Source organism: Leptodactylus fuscus, chromosome 3, assembly GCF_031893055.1.
Source record: "Leptodactylus fuscus isolate aLepFus1 chromosome 3, aLepFus1.hap2, whole genome shotgun sequence".
Classification (NCBI taxonomy): domain Eukaryota; kingdom Metazoa; phylum Chordata; class Amphibia; order Anura; family Leptodactylidae; genus Leptodactylus; species Leptodactylus fuscus.
In genome coordinates, this window is record NC_134267.1 from 170077623 (window position 1) to 170100331 (window position 22709).

Below are 22709 nucleotides of genomic sequence, written 5' to 3' on the forward strand. Positions count from 1 at the left end.
AATTAATTATTGATATTGTATAATATAATTAAAAATACTTAATCATTTTATTTTGAAGCCAGACTCTGAGTCTGTAACTGGCCCTGAGTCTGATTTCAACTCCACAACCATGGGTGTTGGTAATGGCCACAGAATTTAAACTTACGCTTCAAAAATGAATATCAAACACTAAAAGTCCCTAAAACAGTCACCCAAAACCAATATCCATTAATAATAGCGACTTTGTGGCTTATGTCTGCGCTTGAGTGTCCATTGTTCTGGTCCGGACCAGCGCTCCCAACAGACTCCACTGACTATAATGGGATCTGTCAGGTGTCTGTTCTTTTAAAATTAATACTACGGATAAAAAAGTTGAACTTGCAACACTTTTTCGCCCATTGATTTTCCACACAGACTCCAATGCAGATGCGAACTCAGCTTTAGGGAGATAACTGGTGGCAAAATTGTTCACTAAACTTACACTCCAATAAACTAAGTGATCAGTTTTGCTGGGGAAAATAAGGATCAATACTTAGATTTCAACTGCCTGATGTTTTGTATTCAAGAATAATATTATATATTTTATTCTCAAGGAGAAAAGTTGCTTTATCCCCTCTCAGAAGATATGCTCAGCCGAATAGTTAGACAGATTTCCAAAATCGTAACAGTTTTGGAAATCTCAGCAATTCCACTGCAATATCTGGATGAGATTTCCTAGTATCCCATCTGCTTTGCAGTGTCTGTGTAAATTACTCAGGTGTAAATGTTCACAATATTGCAAGCACATGACTTTAGCAGTGTATTATTATTTATTTATTTATTTTAGAGCACCATTGTAATATTGATGAAGTATCCCAGCATATATTATCAATATTAGATTTGTAGGAGTCTGACAACCACAACATCCGCCAATCAGCTGTTTGAAGAGACCACAGCTTTCATGTGCGCTCTAGGCCCTCTTCAACAATGAGCAATACATTATATTTATATAGCGCCAACATATTTCTCAGCTCTTTACAAACTGTAGGGTAAAAGTACAGACGAAAAGATACATTACAGAGTAAGAGTCAATTCATACAATGGGACTGAGGGCCCTGCTCACAAGAGCTTACAATCTATGAGGTACAGGGGGTGACACAAGAGGTAGCAGGGGCGGCAACAGAGGTAGCATTGCTTATACAGTAGAAAAACCATTATAAAGTATGGTATGAATATACATTCAGCAGCATGAGCATTAGATGTATGAAGGTACAATGCCAGGGACAAGGGGAACAGCCTTTACTTGGTGATCTTCACCACAGCAAGCTGGCTGTACTAGTGGGGGCTACATTGCCCACCGAACAGGGGTAGAGGTACACAGCCCACATTATGCCACCACCCCTTAGTAGTACACCAGTCTTCAGATGTGATCTCTATGTCACACTGTAAACCTTGTCACCAGGATATAGCTACATTTGTCAACATGACCAGTGTCAAAACTGAAGGTCAGTAAGACATGACATACCCTCAAGCATGGTACCTCAGGGAAAGGGCATTACTGTCTGCCCAGCCCTCACCCATCACCAGAATCTGTATACTAACACTGCCAGTCAATATACACACCACACACTGTAACTACACAGCTTAGGCCCAGCTATACTGCCAGGAGCCAAACTGAAGCTTCTGCTACACACAGCCGGCAGCAGCCCCCCTGCACATTACATACGATGTACATACACTACACCGGAGACCACCGGGCTCACTTACCGGAAACAGCGGCTATCGGCGCTCTTGTTATTGCCTGACCCACGCTGTACACATACAACCAGACCTGAGCAATCGAGCTGAATCGAGCAGGCGCGAGTCATCGAAGGCTCAATAGTCGATTGCTGGCGTTCGCGCTGTTAACCAGAGGCAGGGCGCGTAGTAGATCACTGCAGCTCTCTGTACCAGTGTGTATAGTGAGTGGTGTGTATAGTGAGTGGTGTGTATAGTGAGTGATGTGTATAGTGAGTGGTGTGTATAGTGAGTGGTGTGTATAGTGAGTGGTGTGTATAGTGAATGGTGTATAGTGAGTGGTGTGTATAGTGAGTGGAGTATATAGTGAGTGAAGTATATAGTGAGCTACTAGCAGGGTATTATAGAGTGAAAGCTTTACTATATATATTACTATATAGTGTATGCTTTACAAGCTTTAGTGTATATTTACTCATAGACGTGTGCTTAACTAAACACGTTTGCAATGTTATTGAATATTTAGCTATCTATCTGTCTATCTGTCTGTCTGTGTGTCTGTCTGTCTGTCTGTCTATCCATTCTTTATTTCATATCCGTTCAGCTATGTATGTATGTATCTATTTATTAATCCTTTTCATATTACTATATTTCATGGCTATTCAGCTATTTCATATATATCTACGGCTATTTATTTTATCCTACCTATTTCATATCTATCTATTCATCTAATATCTGTCTATCTACAAGTGCAGACATCTATGATAATATATAGTACACAAAAGGGCAGTTTTCAGGATGTAACTTGTATGTGACAATCCTTAGTGTCACTCCTAGCACAGACTATTAGCATGCCCTGTCTCTAAGGAGCAGCCTCATCTCACACTCATCATCCTTTAATATTTTTTTCCTGTATACTTCTCTATGTGCACGATATTGTAGTAATAGTATGTGATCAATTGTGATACACCTTGATTCTTGAGAAACTATTAATAAATAATATTTCTAATCATGAAATGTTTATGCTATGTGTGTAATAACTGCCTGCTGTCACATACATTATTCTGTATGATCTCATAATTACGGGCTAGATCCCCTATAATAGCGTCATCCACGGCAATTATATTATATCAAGGTGAATATAGTACAGGGCAGCCCCCTCATCATCATCAGGACCACGTTATATGTCAGCAGTAGAAAGCATTTCTGTAGCAATTTAGATGTGAAACCAAAGATCATCGCCAAAACGTAATCAATACCTAAAATCAATAATAAACTGAGGTCTTGTAGGCTAATACAAGAACACAAGAACAGCGAGTATAATAAAGATCATTATGAGTGACACGCTGCTCTATATCATTAGTCATCATTCGTCCATTATATATTTATGTAATTATTGTATGATATGGCCAGGATCAATCATTATAGGTTTGTATTATTTATTATTGTATTACTTTGGTAATATTTATATTTATAGCATATAATATTTTATTACTATCTATTACACATATTAACATATTATACACTCTCATATATGTATATCTAAATATATATGTGTGTGTGTGTATATATATATATATATATATATATATATATATATACTATATATATGCATTATTGAATAATTTGATTTTTTTTTTTTAATCATTACACTTATAGGATTCATCACTGGAGGAGGTTGAATGAAATGTAAACTATAATCCCAGTGAAGAGAACAAGAGCTTGTTGCTCTCAGTTACATGTGTTTTATGTATGATTGATGGTAATAAGTTGGTGACTTCTCCTTGTGGTCTCTGGGGCAGGCTTGTGTCCCGTCACAGTAGTTGACGAGGAGAGGAGGTGAGTGATGTCTTTATCATTACCCCCCACCAGGACAGACACAGCTCGGCTTTACTGAGTTCACACAAATTCGGTTCTTACACCCTTGTTTGTTCCGGCACATTTATTGGAGAGTACCCTTTCACAATAATAATAATAATAATAATAATAATAATAATAATAATAATAATAATAATAATAATAATAATAATAATAATAATAATAATTATTATTATTATTATTATTATTATATTATTACTATTATTATATTATAATATATATATATATATATACATGCATATATATATATATATATACACACACACACAAATGTATATATATATATATATATATATATAGTATAAAATAATATAGAATATTTAGTACAATTTATTTTATTATTCAGTTGTCAACATTTGTATAGAAAATGATATTGTAATATTTAAAGCATCTTTCTAAAAATTCTATGACTCAGGTAATAATTTTCTTAGAGCATAGACAATCATTTGTTTTCCGCTATGGGCTAGGTCTCCTGTAGTAGTCCTGATGTCACTACACATAAATACACTTCTGTGGTTTGTTACATTTGGAAAGGTCAGAAGGGAAGGAATCAATCCTTGCAGCTGGAGTTATAGACAATTAATAATAGATGTGTAATGAGTGGATGGGTCCTTATATCCACATGACTGTATAGAGCTGGTATATTCGTTATGCTTCATAGTGAAGATGAATCTCACACATCCTAATAGAGTGGATTAATAAAGTCATGGATTACTGCACTACTAGAACCACAACCCCTCTGCTGTCCCCCTGCAAACATGAATTCGTTTCATCTGGACACGGGGTATAGAATTTCAGCCACAAATAGCTAACTAAATAAATGCATAATAATTCAGCTAATAACCTGAATAATTTAGAGCCAGGTGACTGGTTTATCTTTGAGATCTTCATGAATTAACTACTATTAAACAATGTACTCTATCTATGAAGGCAGGTCTTTAATATTTGGTGACAAATGAAATCTTGTGGTGAGTATGAGCTCTACTGGTGACAATAATATGATCTGTCCCTGGCCACTAGGGTCATTGGCCTTTGCCCCGCATTTGTTGCACTTAACCAGTGCAATACTGGAGGAGATTGATTAAATAGTTGGAAATTATTGCAATGTAGACTTTGGGTGAAGTGGAGCCCATGGCAGTAAATAAGGCAGAGGGTGCTTCTAAGTTGTAATGTGTTGCCCTGGTAAAGAGATGCCAATCTGTCTGTGTCCCCTCCCATAAGCTGGTCCAGCCCACCCATCTCCCCTGTGTGTTCCTCACTCAGGACACAGAGCAGGGGCTGTAAGTAAATTAAAGAGGGCTCGTTGTCTGGTTTGGTGGCCAATAGCAGCCCGGGCAGCAGTGCTGGTGCTGTGGAGGGAGCTGTGGGCTGCAGTGATCCCGCACTAGGAAGCTGCAGGGGAGTCAGGGGGATCTCTCCTACTTATTACAAGGGGAGGACAAGGGGCAGGCGCTACAAAGTATAAATAGTCCGACTTCAATAGCTCATCCCTGTGTGATGTGTGTGGAGTGCTGAGCACTGACTGGGGGGGCTCTGCCTATATCTTATCATTAGCATCAGTAGCACTGAGGAGCCTGCAAGGAAGAGCAGCCAGCTCCTTATCATCACCACTATGGAAGAACTCACTGCCTTTGTGTCCAAGTCGTTTGATCAGAAGATAAAGGAGAAGAAGGAGATGATCACTTACCGGGAGGTTCTGGAGAGCGGCCCGGCCCGGGGCAAGGAGCAGGCCTGTGCCGAAGGGCTACGGGAGGACGGGATACCGGTGACCCGTGGGATAGCAGGGGGTGGAGGTGGCGGAGGAGGTGGAGGAGGTGGAGGTGGTGCCAGATCACCGGTGCTGGAGCTGGAACTGACCGCCGACAGGATCCGGGACAGCGGGAGCCCCAAGCTGACAGAGGGTAACTATTCTCCTCCGAACCCATCACCATATATATACATATACATACATATATATATACATGGACTAAACTCTATACTGTTCTCTGGGCCTGTCTGCTAGTTCTACATAGATAGAGTCTAGAAGATTATATTCCACTTGTAAAAGTTCCAGGATGGCCCCAGGAAAAGTCCCAGTCCAATTTACAGCTGTATATAGGAGATTGTAGATGAATTATTTACAGCACCATATGTGCAGAGTACACTGACAGCACTCACTACTGACAAGTGTCACCATACTCCCTGCCCACCCCTCACTCAGCTCTGGAGTATTAACATATGGAATAAGGATGATATTAGGAGCTAGAATCAATTGTATATGATGAGAAGATGGGTGATATTGTCCCTAAAAGTCACCGCTCCGTGTATACAGGTGAGTGCACATTATAACCTCGTGTGCTCTCTCTAAACTTCTAATAATATCAATGATGATCAGTATAGAAGAATATTATTATTAGTAGTAGTATTATTACTAATAATAGTAGTATTTTTTATCAATAGTTTTAGTATTGTACAGACCTCTGCATTTGCAGTGTATAATAACGGCACCTAATTCTGATACAAAATATTAACATTACTATTATTCTTAATAAAAAATGTCATATCACTAAAATATTGTATAAATTAATGATAAATATTACAGTACAATGCTAATCTAGTAATTAATATGAGATAATTCATAATATATAAGTGATGTAATGGTATATTGCATGAGGAATGCAATTACATTATGGTTCTAATACAAATTATTATATATTCTATAATACAATAATTAGAGATAAATAAATAAAACACACACACACATATAGTGTAAACAGACATATGCAGATATAGAGTGTATATTAATATATAAGTAATGGCTATAATTATAATTACAGTGCTGGTAGGAATAATGATAGTAGTAGTAAAATAAAATAGATGAGAAGAATAAGAGAATATCTAGATCTGATTTCTAGTGAGATAGTCCAGTGCACAGAGGAGAGATGTGAAGATGCCATAGATTTGTATAATCAAATCTCAGGACAATGCCGGATTTGCCTATCATGACTGGCACAGGATGTCAGCTCTGGAGCTGCCTCTTAGGATAATAAGAAGAATTACTTGGCACATCCAGCAACTCCAGGAAGTCATTTCCTAAACAAATGTGCGCGGTGCTGAGCCGGCCGGCGGTGTATACAGCTGTATACACGTGCCCGCACACTCCCTGCACACACTACTGTACATACTGCTGTATATACACACATGTGCCCGCACACTCCCTGCACACACTGCTGCATACACTGCTGTATACACGTGCCCGCACACTTCCTGCACACACTGCTGTATACACTCCCTGCACACATTGCTGTATACACACACGTGCCCGCACACTGCCTGTATACACAGCTGTACACATGACCTGTTGTGTCGCTATTACCAGCTGATAATGCAGGCCTGGACATTGGTCAGCTACTCTATTTTTACTTTTGAAGAGAGAAATATTTATAGCTTTTGGAATAAAATAAAATTTTAAAATTATTTAGATAATTTTACATTCTGCATTACAGATTTGGTCTGATATACCAATGGATACAGGTAATAGGATAATAGCAGTGTATGAAGCTCCTGCAGGGCACTGCTTCTACTTTTAAGGAATTTTCCCTGATATATGGAAGGATTATTATAGTATATCTTCTGCATCCACCATCAGGGAGGAACATATTATAATTGTATCTCTTCTATACTTACCACTATCATAGAGAGCACGTCATTTTATCTCTTCAGTGCCTACCACTATCAGAGAGGAATATATTCACCTGTATATACTGGACAGGCTATAGTCCCATGTGTCACTAGGTTATATATTATCAACAGCCAGACTGTAATCCATCCTGATCAGGGACAGTTGTATGTAGACAGGTATTATACATAGAGACTAGTGAAAGGGGCTTCATTAGGACTATAGGATTAGGATGTGTGTGGTGTAATAAGTATATGGGAGGGATGATCCTCTGCTGTGTATAAGGTCAGGGTCTCATCACCAGTGTCCTCCACTTTATGCAGTGTCCCCAGACATGAAGGAACGGAAGGAGGACATGAAGGTTCTGGAAGAAGAGGGGCAAACCAAGATCAAGCAGAGAAGAAGCCGCACCAACTTTACCCTGGAGCAACTGAACGAACTGGAGCGACTTTTTGATGAGACCCATTACCCTGATGCCTTCATGAGGGAAGAGCTGAGCCAGAGGCTGGGGCTGTCTGAGGCCAGAGTGCAGGTACATGGGGTATATGGTATTATACTAGTCAGGGAGAACTTATATATATATATCTGAGAGGAGCTTTACTGTCCGAATCTATCTATCTATCTATCTATCTATCTATCTATCTATCTATCTATCTATCTATCTATCATCTATCTCATATATATCATTCTATCTAATATAATAACTATCTCATATCTACGTATCTCATATCTATCTATCTATCTATCTATCTATCTATCTATCTATCTATCTATCTTATATCTATCAGTCTTTCTCTCTACTGCTTCCATTATATTAAATCTGGAAGTGTCTGTGATTAGCTCAGCAATATACAGCTTTGTAGCAGAATACTTTTATGCGTTGTAATTAATTGAGTCATCAATTATTAATTATTTCATTTTTTTGTTGTATCTCTAATATTTCCTTTAAATTCCTGTCTACATCAGATCTCTATATATTCAGCTTATTACAGACGTCTCTCCGTTTCGGGGGATTCCACCACTTCATTACTTGTAATATGTATCCGGATTTCCCTCTGCTAGTTTCAGCTATAATACCCCTTTCTTTAGGAATATCCCTTCATCTGTCAGGTTGTAAGCTATAGACAGAAGCCATCATACAGGAGTACAATCCTCCCGCCATATATGAACTGTTTCATGCGGCAAATACAGTAGAGTATGAACAGTCCTCAGCTCTCACCTTCAGTCTGCTCATAGACTAGCTTTATATTACAGATAGATGAGGATTTTGTCCTATTACTGTATTTTTCAGAGAGAAAAAAAATGTGTCTAATAATAAGACAGTTCATAGAAATTCCTCCAGCCCGGTGTTAGGTGTGGCGCTATGTTGTGTAATGATTCCAGTTGGTGTTAGCTGTGGATATAGAACCAGTACATGGCATAAGATTATACATAGTGTTGGTATAAGCCTGTATATAGTGTATGGTATAAGCCTGTACATAGTGTGTGGTATAAGCCTGTATATAGTGTGTGGTATAAGATTATATATAATGTGTGGTATAAGCCTGTATATAGTGTGTGGTATAAACCTGTATATAGTGTGTGGTATAAGCCTGTATATAACGTGTGGTATAAGCCTATATATAGTGTGTGGTATAAGCCTATATATAGTGTGTGTATCTGTATGTAGAATATAGATATTATACAAATAATATACTCATACTTGCAATATGCGATATTAGACTATATTATTTAAATAAACTTGTTCTGATCTATGTGGTATTGCCATTATATATGCACCTATGTATCTCATATTAATTTATAAAGTAATGATATCTATTATCTATCTATCTATCTATCTATCTATCTATCTATCTATCTATCTATCTATCTATCTATCTATCATAATCTATCTCTTTATCTCCTGTCTGCTTGTAAATCATCTTCTAGCTCTTGATATGGGATGTTCTCTGAGGGAAGCAATGAGATTATCATAATAATGAGACAATTATACAGTGAGTGTTATTGTGTAATGCACAGAGGAGAAACCTAAACTTCTATCCAGGCTGCAGTGCCTGCTAATTCTGCGCACCGCACAGAGACTCAAGATAATGTCACATATATATATTCATACATATACAGGCATGTCCATGAAATATTTTCTATACATTATTCTTGTGTCGCTACCTTATTTATTAGACTGATGCTAATATATATATATATATATATATATATATATATATATATATAAATAATTTTTTTTTTTATTTTCTCCTTTAATGTTTCTTGTCGTCCACATCCAGATAAAAGACATCTCATTTTACAGACATATTTACATTTATTTCGTTTCATTCAGGTTTGGTTTCAGAATCGGAGAGCAAAATGCAGAAAACAAGAGAACCAATTGCATAAAGGTACATTAAGAAAATAAACTGAGTTACATAATTTTGTTTCGTATCATAGAATTATCCAGATATGAATCATAGAATTATCCAGATATGAATCATAGAATTATCCAGATATGAATCATAGAATCCTCTAACAAAAATGAGATGTGACAAATCTGAATACAGTATTTATGTCTATTAACGGCCTTATATATATTGCATAAAATGAATAAATGGTATAGGGATTATATATGGTAAAAGTATGCTCTATAGTTTATGTAATTTAATTAACGCTTTCATTTTATCCTATTTGACATCACTAACCTCTCTTGACCCGTGCACAGCAGAGCTCAATCAATGTAATCTATCTGTAGTGGGAGGGGGCACTGCTATATTAGAGGGGGCACTACTATATTAGAGGGGCACTGCTGTGTTACAGGGAGCATTGCTATATATTAGAGGGGCACTGCTGTGTTACAGGGGACACTGCTATATTAGAGGGGCACTGTTGTGTTAGAGGGGGCATTGTTATAATATAGGGGGCATTTCTATATTAGAGTGGGCACTGATATACAGACACAGGAGGGGTCCTGCAGATCTGATCTTTCTCTCTCTGATATTTGCAGGAGTTCTTATAGGAGCAGGGAGCCAGTTTGAAGCGTGTCGTGTTGCACCTTATGTCAATGTGGGAGCACTGAGGATGCCCTTCCAGCAGGCAAGTACATTAACTCCTACTCTGTGTGATACTTGTCCTAGGTTAGATCTTTCTTCTTTCTCATCATAAAGCTGATGTGCCCCTATAAAGACTGTTATGTGTGCTGTCCAGAAATAGCCAGGGTAGGAGATTGACAGATTCATTCACTGTTTATATAATGGTTCCTCTGAAAGCATGTTTGTTAATATTTAATAAAGTGAGTACATGCAGCTCAATTATACAATGACATCACTGCAAACTAGAGATCTGACTACAATGTCAAGACACAAGTGTTAACACCAGGGTGTCCTGTCCTGCTTTATCTGTATTCACTCCTCTTGTCTGCCCATCACATTTACAACTGGAATCCCTTAGATACAATAGTTATTACTGCCAATAGTCTGCTCCAACACAATCAATGCTTATGTAGGTGTATGGAGTATTTAACAGTCTATAGCCTAAGAGCTAGAGAAGAAATCAATGTGCTTTATCCATGTGTTTTTCCCTCAAGCTCATTTTAGACACAATCTATATGAGTCTAAATAAAGCAGCACTCTGCTATTGTAATACAGTGCAGTATTTTAGTTTGTTAGTTTATATAGCAATGATGTAGTTTTCTTGTTTGTTTACAGAAACAAATTAACCAAATACATAAATCTAATATTTTATAATTTTCCTGTATTGCTATTTTTTCCGTAAGTAAGTGCTGACTTTTGGAGAATTCCCCCATTATATTCCATTTAGATTTTTTTTCCATCTATCCATCAATAGATTTTACTTTGTGGTGCTGGTTGCTGAGGTTGTCAACATGTACCTGACAAATGTCAACATTAGAAAAACATATTGACATTACTTTACAGAGATGCATTGGGTTTTCTTAAAGAAATATTACTCACTTTAATTTAAATATTGTAATTACGATCAAGCAAAATATTAATATTTTTTTCTGACATTGCATCTTTTTTGACCAATAGTGTGGTTTATACAGCACATTTAATTTAATTGTGACCTTATAGACCTTTCATGTGCCTTAAATTTGAGGGAAACCCATATGAGACCCATATGACTTGCTTGCCAAATGTGTAAGGCTACAAATAATTGACATAAGTAGTAGATATGTATGTCCCATACACATGTTGATAGGTAATGAGACATGTAATCATGTCCCATAGTAATATCTAGGAACTCCTAGCATGACATTGACAATAATGGTGCATAATTCCAACACATATTTTCTGAAGTTCTTTTACTATTCTCTGTCATAGTTTACACTAATACATGAAATTCTATATACTTTGGTCCCAGTGTTATCAAAGAAACAATGATCTTGTAACAAATTTTTTTATTTTTTTTATCATTTCACCATATCCCATAGCAGCTATGGGTTATCAGAATATGCTACATTCAGTTCTAGCAGATTGTAGTTTTGTTAATGCTTTATTTTTTTTTCTTCTTGTTGCTCTTGCTTGCCTGCAATACTATTTGTAGGATAGTCATTGCAACGTGCCATCCTTGTCCTTCCAGGTTCAGGCACAGTTGCAGCTGGACAGTGCTGTGGCCCATGCTCATCACCATCTACACCCTCATCTGACAGCTCACGCCCCATACATGATGTTCCCTGCTCCACCCTTTGGTCTCCCGTTGGCAACATTGGCGGCAGAGACGGCGACGGCTGCGTCGGTAGTAGCTGCTGCTGCAGCTGCCAAGACAACAAGCAAGAACTCAAGTATTGCAGACCTCAGACTGAAAGCCAAAAAACATGCAGCTGCCTTGGGGCTGTGACTGGCAATGCTCAGGGCCTCAGACTGTGGGGTCCTACAGACATTACCCTAAGTTCTTTATTTATAACATGGTCTCAGTTACAGCCAACTCCCTTCCTTAAAGGCATCAAGAGGTCATAACTCATCTGATGAAGAGGCTGCTGAAGTCTTGAATGTTTATACATCAGAAAACTTTTTTATTTGAGACATTGGTCCTCCCTATGGTATCACTACCTACAATACACCTTCCACTTTCTTGGACCAAAATGGCTACTAAGACCTTGTATGTATGGACACTGAGACCACAGAGACAAAGCACTAATTATATTTCTTAAATAATCTATATATTAGAATTTTTTATGCTGATGTGTGTGAAAAATTGGGGATGGGGAACACGCACATTTTGTGTTGTGGAACTTACAAAAGAAGAAAAATGGAGAAAAAAAATAGATGTAATCTATTATCAAGGGCAAAATATAAAAGAAGAGGTTTGAAGTTCCCAGGTTTCGACACTGACCCTTTTGTGCAAAGTTCACTTTAATACAAGGAATACTACAAGTGAGGCGGGCCTCCTTGTGTATCATCTTCTGGATACTCCAACACTTCTGGAAGAATGACTAGAGTTAAAAATAAAGACTATTTATTTGCTTATTTCTAGTGGCAAAATGTACAACTGACTGCAACAAATTACCAGTTTGCATGTATTTTTCTCATTTCATTGATGCAGTTTCTATTCACCCTTCTTTCAATTTAGCAGAAGAAAAAGACACAATACTGCTTGTCGTTTGCAGTTTTTGAGAAATAAGAGACCATATGACCCCCTAGGTGTCTTATTTAACCCTTCGTGTACTCGAGACACACACCAAGTTGTCCTTTGTTGGTTGGGAAACTTCCACTATTCAAAAAGTTTAATGGACTCTATTTCTGTAACAGAACCCATGATCCAAAGGCGAGATATAATCTGACTCTTACCATTGGCCAGGAGTGTACTGTATTAAAGATGATATTTAATGCACATCCCATGCTAGCCTTTGGCTACATGTAAAATATGTTAATACACATGAACAAAGTTTATTTTGGTTACATTGTGACTCAATAGTTATTTGTTAGCATTTTCTTTTTGGCAGAGTTGTATTCTATTCAAGTACTTTGTGATCCTTATTTTGAATACATATAGATATTTAATGTGGAAGTGGCGGTTGTAATTACAGTTTGCTAGCAAACACAATTTGGAGATTTGCGAGAGGGGTGGGGGGGGAAGAAAAGCTCTCCTAGAAATGAACTCTGATGGGCGGGCTTTGTAACTATTTGTTCTCCATGAAAACAAGTTATTTATATATTCCATTTTCAGTGTGCTTTTTAAGTTATTTTACACTTTGTATGTTATTGCTGCATAACATTTGATGTTGGTACAATATATTTTAAAAGAAATCACTCAGGTTTATTTCATCTCTGTTAACCACTTTTGGCTACGTAATTTCAAATACAAAACTTGTCAAAACTGAATTCAGATGCTAAAGTTTGTTTTTTTCCTCCTAGTTGAATGGTTGGGGAGCGTTATACAAATGGTTATAGTTTTCTACTTAGATTAACATTAATATTAAACAGGGTTTTATTACATTAAAGCGTAATAATATGTGAGATTTTGACATTTGTCATGTGTACAAGCAAAAAGAAATAATACTATGCGTTCTCATCATTAAACAGAAAGAATATTTTTGCATATCTTTATAATATGGAATAACATGAAAGGACGAATAGATATACAGGAATAGAGAGAATGTTTTAATATTAAAGTGATCATAATCTAATTATTCAGGTATAAATTACAATTACCTCTCATAGGGTACATTCAAATTTAGGTTGACTTACCACACTGGCGTTTTTGCAGAATGTTTTTGTAGAAACAACTGATCCTAAAACTATAAATGTGTTCGATTTATTTCTATAACACAAACTATTGGTAAAGTGCATCAGTATATAGTAATCGAAAACATAATGCAAAAAATACTTGTGTGTTATTAAAACATGATTTCATATTAAATATAACCAATAAGTTAGTATTAAATATAATTATAGTCATGATCATTTTCATTGACGGAGTTCTAACTGATTTTGTAGCCCTTGACTGGCCAAGAAAACCAAAAAAGAAAAGCAACGTCCAAAAAAATCTAATAAAATATTTTAAAGCAAATAAAAACTACCTATCTGCTATTAGTGAAGGGTCATAGATAATATAGCTGAAAATCTAAGCAATAATTTGTTCTTTTTAAATAATATATTAATAACATATCGATGATGTATCTATAGTGTCGCCACCGCCATTGTCTTTTCAGTTTTGCAACAAATTTGTTCTACAAGACATATTGCAGAATTATTTCTATCTTCCCTGCACATATTACATTATTGCAAATAACTAGCTGCAACCCTGTTTATATAACGGTTGATACTTGGATTACGTGATAGAAAGACGTATTTAGAAATACAGCACATATCCTGGCTGCCATATATTTATCATTATGTCAAGCCAAGGTTGATAGATAAAACCAAGCATGTCTTTATTAGGTAACGGTTAGAACACAAGAATTCTTCATTTGCTACTACCATTTTTCTTTCAATAGTATCTCTTACAGAGTCACTCAATAACAAATCAATTCAGGGTTAATACAGTTTATTTTTTGAAAGTAAAATTACCCTGGAAGACGTCGCCCCCACCCCTTAAAAATCAGTACATGGCAGCTGTTTAGGAGGCTTAAAGTGATTAATTTATGCCTGGTGCTGCGATGAATCAGGCTGGGCAGAGTTTCATGCATGTTACTAGAGGCATTTTACATAAATACTTACATAAAGAATGATCCACAGCGAGCAGGGAGACACAGCCTGAAACCATTGACAATCATTTTATTAGCACATAAGCTTCCTATGTGTGCACTGAAGCTCTCCCTAGCTCAAGAAAACAGGATTGTTCACATGCAGAATTCTAATTCTCCTGTGCAAATCTGAAGATAAAGCTTAATACGAACACAGTCCTTAAATACTTCTACAACTGAACATGAAATAGTAGACCGATGAGCATTTGCTGATAGTAGCTCTCCAGGTTTACAGATTTCACAAGTGCCATGTTTATACCTTACTAATCTATGTTGGTGTACGGCACAGCTCTTAAGTATACAATCATTAGATTTTACCATAAATTTTAGCTTCCTTTTTAAAATCCTAAAAGGTATATAACCAGCCCTGGTGATCTAGCTACCTGTATGGCCTTTAAAAAAAAAATAATAATAATAATAATCTCAGCCCTGTAGCGAGTCTTCTTTTTCTATAAAAAAAAAAAAGAGAGAAGAAAACCACAAGGGAGAAGAAAAGCATAAGGAAATTATAGTTTCTACTCCCCTCTGTGCCAAAATCCAATCTTTTTCCTAACACCATTTATAGTATGGAGCAGATCTCCATACATGATGTGAAGGAAGCTTAATAACTATTATATATTCTAAAAGAATGGCTGCGTATAAAATGAAAAGTATAGCTTGGAAGACCAGAAGATAATAGGAGTCAAAACCAGGCCCTCCAACCAAAGCAACGTAATGTCTTATAATAGGCCCAGGTTCTCTCACAGTAATAATGACTCCGGCAACATCTCAGAATTACTGCAAGATATCACAACATAACAAGACAACTTTTGGATGCCAATTTTTGCAGCCAGGTGGAATGGACTGTTACAAATTTTTCATTTATATGGCTTCTTTTATATTTAGGAATAACTGGACACCTCTGGACTCCAAAGAAAAATCTGTACCAGAGACCCCTGCCTATAAAAGTAATGTTTTTTTTATGCCGCAGAAGGGGCTTTGGGCCTCCTCGGGTACCAGGGGCTTCGTGTGACTGCTACCTTTGCATTCTCTATAGCTCAACTTCACTCTTAAATAACACCAAAACTGCAAAAGTGTGGCCTAAGGACTCAGTTATTAAAAATATTCATATATTTTACAATACCGGACATCAGTATTGCAAAAATAGTAGAGGAATAGCGACTCCAACATGAGCAGATAAATAGTTTCTGATCACCAACATTTTTCCCTCCTCTTCTAGCCGGCAGCGCTATAGTGCTACAATGGAAATAAATGAAGACGCTTAGTTTTACTCCTTTTTTCATCATAGTCCCAATCACTGTCATCTCTGCACTTATTTTTATAACAGAGCTGGCATTAGTGGCAGTCCCCTGGGAAAAGTAAAAGAAATAGATAGTATGTACAGAGTGATAAAATATTTAGGAATGCATTTATATATTGGGCCTGGATAGCACACCACACCCTATAAAAGAATTGTAAAAGCAATGGACATAAATAGGTACTATTATAAATATGGCTATTTTTATGGTTCTTGAACTACTTGATAACAACAATGCTTTATTAGTTTATTTCTAATATGTCAGTTTAAAATTCTTAAATAATAGTTAAAATTGGAATAGTAGTCATAGTAGAGCCTAATATAGAAAGACTGTCCAAGACAGTGAGGACTTAAACTACTAAGTCATACAATGCAATAGTAGTTGATATATCTGGTGTATAGTCAGACTCTCTGCTTTATACTACTTACTAGTTGACTTACTTTGCAGGAATTGGTGCCAAAATTTTGAAGCAATTTTGGATCAGGTTTGTACATCTTAAGCCCACAACCTTTCTTATAAACTGCACCCATTTTCCCACTACATTGTCAGACAAGGTCAAAGTGTATAAAATATGATCTAAATATGGTGCATAGCCCAAATTAAGCCAGAATGGTACAAATTAAGCCCGAATTGTGGTATATTCAATCTGCCCTATGATGATGACAAATATGGAGTGATGCAGATGATGGCCAGAGGTGCCCATAAGTTCACACTCAAGGTGCAAGCTTAGTGTCCGAGGTGTTAGTTATTTTACCCCTGCTAATGCAAATTAATTCTTGATGGTTTATACACAGTCAATAACAGGAAAATCCAGATATGTGTAAATAATTATCTACACTCCAAGCCTGGGAATTGTTGTCCACCATTTCAGGGGCGTATATATAGTTTGTGTGGCTTCATAGCAAAAGTCAGAACTGGACTCTCCAAGAAGTGCTGATTAACCTTTTCTTTTGCATTGTACACGTGGCGATGTTTACTGCCTCCATTTTGGTCATGTACTCCTTCCACCTCTCAGAGGCAGTTTGTAATTGGTAAAAAATTAAACTATTTCTACCTTTCCTCAATTCATATTGCAGGCCTAACCCTGAAGGAGAAAGAAGTGCTGCTGTCTATAATTGTACAGGTACATTGTGTTGTGTAGGGATCTATCTGTTATACTGACACACTGTGAAGTGTAGGGATCCATCTATTTTACAGGTACACTGTGTAGGGGTAGGGATCCATCTGTTATACAGATACACTTTGTAGGTGTGTAGGGATCCATCGGTTGTACAGGTACACTGTGTAGTGTAAGTAGGGATCCATTTGTTGTACAGTTACACTGTGAAGTGTAGGGATCCATCTGTTATACAGGTATACTATGTAGTGTAGGGATTCATCTGTTATACAGGTTCACTATGTAGTGTAGGGATCCATCTGTTATACAGGTATACTATATAGTGTAGGGATCCATCTGTTATACAGGTATACTATGTAGTGTAGGGATTCATCTGTTATACAGGTTCACTATGTAGTGTAGGGATCCATCTGTTATACAGGTACTCTATGTAGTGTAGGGATCCATCTGTTATACAGGTACACTATATAGTGTAAACATGTATCTGGGTGAGGTTTTACACAATTTGATAGAAATGTGCATCAAGAAGCTAAAATTTATAACGTAAGATTTTCTTGTGGAATTAGAACAGGCTTTCGGCAGAAAGAGATTCACTGGCTGGAAACAATTTTATTTCTGCTTCCCAAATAAGCAGACTAAGAAAATTCACATAAACATTTTGAGGAAAATCCTAGGAGGTCTGACCATAACTTTACATTAAAGCTCCTAGTTGTCGGGTGAAAGGCTGTCATCTCAGACCGACATTTGTCCTTAGCAGTCAAAAGTCCCACACAATCTAGCACCACCTGTCTAACAGGGAGCAATGTCTGACTACTAGCTCACACTTTTATTTAAGTACATATTTCAGATGGCTCCAAATTATTCTCATTAGACGGTCCAAGACAGGGACTAATATATTTTCAGGTAAAACATGAAAGTGAAAAGAACATTGGGGTGGCATTGTTAAGACTGGCATTTCCCCACTGTGGGACTAGTAAAGGATTATCTTATCTTATCTTATTTCCAACACCAGTATTGATCCATTCCCTGCTGGTATGAGTTGTGCCTGAACTGTTTAGAGACTTTGGCATCTTAATAATTCTGGTGAACCGCAGGAGGTCCTGTGCACCAGAAATGAAATTTACTCTAGTCAGGAACTGACGCAGATTTCAGCAAAAACTCACACTAGTTTTCTGGCAAGGTATAGTGAATTAGTCAAGATCAGGCACTCTCGTCCTGGCTCACTGTGGTCTCTGCCCTGTTCTAACCACTTTTGAAAAAAGTGGCAAGTGGGAATGAAATTCCACCGATGTGGTGTATCTTTGGCACATTGAACAGCCATGCACCAAACATGCACCACATTTATGCCAACCTATTCCAGATTTCTGGTGTTGATGGCATCCTTGTTTGTAGAAATTCCACAATAATATAGTAAATATAGCAGTAACACAACAACAACAACAACAACAAAAAATTACATGCATGCAAAACCTTAGCGCCCATAGGGTGTTGCTATAGCTTAGTGTATGGTTTGTTTTTTTTTTGTTTTTTTTTTAGAAAGAATAGAAAAGACTGCATCACAATTCATTTGGCTTATTCACATGACAACGAAAAAACGGAAGTGTCCATCACACATCAGTTTTGAGAACACACTGAATTAAATTCACCATTTACATGTCCATTTTATTGAATGACTGTTTTTCATCTTAAAAACTGACGATGCATGCCCACCATTAACCACCATATCTGTGCACTTGCACACACGGTCATTTATCATGGACATCATGTCCATGAGGTATAAGACGTGCAAGGTCCCTGTAGCTGGGAGGCAGGGACTCCTAGCAGCATAAGGTGCAGGATGGTAAATCTGGCCAGCACATGGACCAAATTTCACTGTTGAACCTTGTTCGTGTGAATGGGACCTAACACACTGATGGAAAATGGACGTTAAAAACTGACAGTTTAATCCATTTTAAGGCTGAGGCCCTACATTACGGAAACGTAGCATTTTTTTGTTGCAGATTTTGAAGTGGTTTTTGATCCAAAGTCAACAGTGACTTGAAAAGTAATGGATAATACATAGGAAACCCTTCCTTCTATTAAATCCCTTGGGAATTTGGCTCCAAATTAACCATGGCAAAATCTGCAAGAAAAATGCTGTGTTTCCAGAACGTGGGGCTGAAGCATTAGGGCTTGTTCACACGGGGCAAGAGGGGGCGGATTTTGACGCCGAATTCACCTCACAATCCACCCCCTCATAATAGAGGTTGATGTAGACCGCTAGCTTCCTTTTTTCCGTGAGTGGTATGTTCCTGAAGCAAGCTGCCCTTTCTTCAGGCGGATTCCGCGGCTGACTCATTCATTTGGGCCTACTGCGGAGCGGGAAGCCGTGATTGTCGGGAGCCACGACAGTCGCAGCAGTCACATTTTAGTCCTATTCTGACGCGGCTTCCCGCGTCAAAATCAGGACCAAAATACGCCATTCCGTGCTCCATGTGAACGGGGCCTTACTGTCTGTTTTTTTTGTCTGTTATGTGCATATAGTTTTACTCCATATTTACACAACTGAGTTTCGACTGTGACTCTCAGTCTGTGAACTTACTCGCCCGAACAGTTTGCTGGGAGAGGGACTCCTATCAGTATAGTTATCTAATCCATCATTTTATGAGATGGAAAAATCGCTTTAAACTTTCGTAGTTTTACTATCATTGAAATAAATCCAATTTACTCACATGAAGAGACACCATAAATGTCCTACCTGAACCTGAAATCTCTCGATTAACCCTTTATTATAATATTTACAGACAATCATCTGACACCTTTGTTTCTAGCAAAAGTATAAACCATTGGCCAGTGAGGAAGAGCATGGAGCACAATGCAGAATTGGGAAAATCATTGCCCCGTGGGTCACTCTGTGTCATTGTTGTGGCTATGTGTCCGCACTAGGCTTGTCAATAGTACAGATTACCCACTCATGTTATCAATCACCATGTGCAGTGATACAAAGGTATTTATTGGCACATTGTATTTATTGGTATTTATTGTAATGCATTGGGGACAACCGGTACTATTCTTTTGTCGAGAATCTCTAAATATTCCCCAGCTCTGAGGGGTTAAATTGTGTGGCTGTGTTATAAATAACTAGCTGTGCTGCATCTCAGACATTATGTAAAGTGATCAATTCTAAGATCTCGCTATGAAAAACCTAATGAAAGCAATTCTTCTGACTGTCAGCCAGCGGTATGAATGGAACACTTTAGATATTAATATGGATTTCTGAGCTGATAACATTCTACCCTACACTGCAGATGGTGTTGTGTATAGCAATTATGCGTCCTAGTTTGTAATTGTATTGTGCTGCTCTGTGGTTGACATGGTCTTTCCATTGATGATAAATCTATAACAATCCAAAGGTAAGGGACACTTTGAGAACTATTAAAGAAAGAGCAGCAATTATTGCCACGGTACGCAGTCATTTATTTATACATCTGTAGATAATATTGCTGTCGGCATATTTTAGTCTGGAGTATTCAGGCTTTTACCACGAAATTAACATATTTAGAAAAATTTACCATCTGATAAAGAGGAAATATCTTCTAAATACTCAGTGGCATTAACTCTTTACAGGGTACCCCTATATAAAATTCTATGCCACAAGCCAAACAGGTTCTAAGAACACGCGATTAACTTTAATGTCTTTACTGTTCAAGACAGTAAATCTGTAGATTTGGAAGGTTTTTTCCAGGGCCGTAAATCGATATAACACAGTAGCCGTACAGTATATTACATATATGTACTGTATATGATGTTGTGTTTGTCTTCTATCAGTAGAATAGGATGAATCACACATAGCGTCCCCAAAGTCTTGTTTCTTCATGATGTGGGTTTAATAATAAAACCTAACTTCTATTTTTAAACGTGATTTATTGTTGCGTCTTTGCTGTGTATCTCTAAGCGACTATCTTCTGAATGCTTTCCTTGCCGTCTGGGAAGTCTTTATCAGCCCTTTAGTGCCAGGACAAGGTTCTTGATGCCAAGGCAAAAATGCCAAAACATGACCTTTTCCTTATCCTGTCAACAACATGTTTGATTTAATTTAAAAAGCAATTCAATACCCTTTTATACTCGTATATTCAATTAACTGGTCCATGTACATGTTGCCCATACTGCAGTTGTTTCACGCTAGCATTGGTCCAGCCCCAGGAAACAGCTAAGAAGAGGATAAAAGGGGAGAGAAATCAGAATGGGAAATTGATCCTAACATTACATTTATTGTTGTGGTTCTGCCACGGCCAAAACGGTGCATTTTCGCAACGTGGGCCCAGGCCTTAAAGAGGACCTTTCACCACCTCCAGCACCTGCAGTTTTTTGCATCTTATAACAGGTACTGTTCCACTGATTCTGAAGAAGTCAACATTTTTATCTTGCTCCCAGCATTCCTGAGCAATCAGTACTGTTAGTTTTGGTGCCTACTGTGAATTGGGGGGCCTTGGGCTAGAGGAGACAAGGTGGTGTGACTCTGAGGTCTGACCTGCCAACTTCTCATTGGACATTGTCACAACTCTGAATCTCAGCACCTTGTCTGCTCCTGCCTAAGCCCACTCAGCCGACAGTAGAGAGCCTAAATAGCATATCAGGCACCAAAACTAACTGCACTGATTGGTCTGGAATGGTAGCAGGTTAGAGAAAAAATTCCAACTATGCTGAAATCAGTGGAGCCATGAATATTAAAGGATACAAATAATTGGAATTGGTGAAAGATGCACTTTAACCACTTCATGACTGGTCCATTTTTCCTGGTTCAAGAATGGACACATTTGCAGGGTTTTGGTACATGCAGCTTTAAAGGCTATATCCTTTTTTTTCATTTTGGGTTTTTGATATAATTTTTTGGTGATGTATAGAGCTTTATATTTATGTCATTTCTATTTTGCATGTCTGTTTTGCACATTTTTTCTTTTTTTTCTTAATAGCACAAAGTATACTAAAAACGTTTTAAGATGCTTTCAAATTCAAATGAGGATCTTGGTGCATAAGGGGAGCTTTCTTCCTTTACTGAGCACTACTAATCATGCTCATAGTGCATTTAGCTCCTCCCCTTCGGCAGTGGGAGTTGATCATCCCAATGAGCTGAATGCAGGATGGGCAAGTTTAGTGATGATGCAGCAGTGCTCAGTGATACCCCCCCCCCGTGCTCCAAGATCTTCATTTGAATAAAGAATAAAAGTGCTTTTTATATGCATCTCTGGGGCTCTGAAACATAAGAAAGGTATTGTTTTACTAACAGCACCTATAGCACTATGGGAGCAATTTAAAGTAGATGGGGCAGTGATAGACTCCCCTTAAGTGGCAAGAGAACAACCATGATCCATTAAAATCAATGTCAATTGTGTAGCA

General features: G+C 37.5%; 2 protein-coding genes across 4 annotated transcripts in view; one reads left to right on the forward strand and one right to left on the reverse strand.

The window, feature by feature from the left end:
* Positions 1-1799, reverse strand: part of RSRC1 (arginine and serine rich coiled-coil 1) — a 226392-nt gene extending 224593 nt beyond the window's left edge. The window contains exon 1 of the mRNA XM_075268757.1: positions 1726-1799. The gene's annotated coding sequence lies outside the window, so the exon portion shown is untranslated. The remainder of the gene's footprint in view (positions 1-1725) is intronic.
* A 3342-nt stretch (positions 1800-5141) lies between these two features.
* SHOX2 (SHOX homeobox 2) lies at positions 5142-12850 on the forward strand. 3 transcript variants are annotated; one of them, XM_075268753.1, is made up of 5 exons: positions 5142-5519; positions 7516-7760; positions 9564-9621; positions 10221-10309; positions 11777-12850. In XM_075268753.1, the coding sequence occupies exons 1-5, from the start codon at positions 5183-5185 to the stop codon at positions 12068-12070; spliced, it is 1023 nt and encodes a 340-aa protein (XP_075124854.1). In that variant the 5' UTR covers positions 5142-5182; the 3' UTR covers positions 12071-12850. The 3 variants fall into 3 exon arrangements, with proteins under 3 accessions (XP_075124854.1, XP_075124856.1, XP_075124857.1); XM_075268755.1 differs by having other exon boundaries at positions 5142-5471; positions 7552-7760; XM_075268756.1 differs by having other exon boundaries at positions 5142-5471; positions 7552-7760; positions 11813-12850.
* The last annotated feature ends 9859 nt before the right edge of the window (positions 12851-22709 follow it).

Excerpts from the sequence above, each read along its gene's own strand:
- SHOX2 (XM_075268753.1), top strand. The coding sequence starts at position 5,183 with ATGGAAGAACTCACTGCCTTTGTGTCCAAGTCGTTTGATCAGAAGATA. Across the intron at positions 5,520-7,515 it reads ATATATATACATATACATAC|CAGGGTCTCATCACCAGTGT; the intron begins ATATATATATAC and ends TGTGTATAAGGT. Across the intron at positions 10,310-11,776 it reads TGAGGATGCCCTTCCAGCAG|GATAGTCATTGCAACGTGCC; the intron begins GCAAGTACATTA and ends TACTATTTGTAG.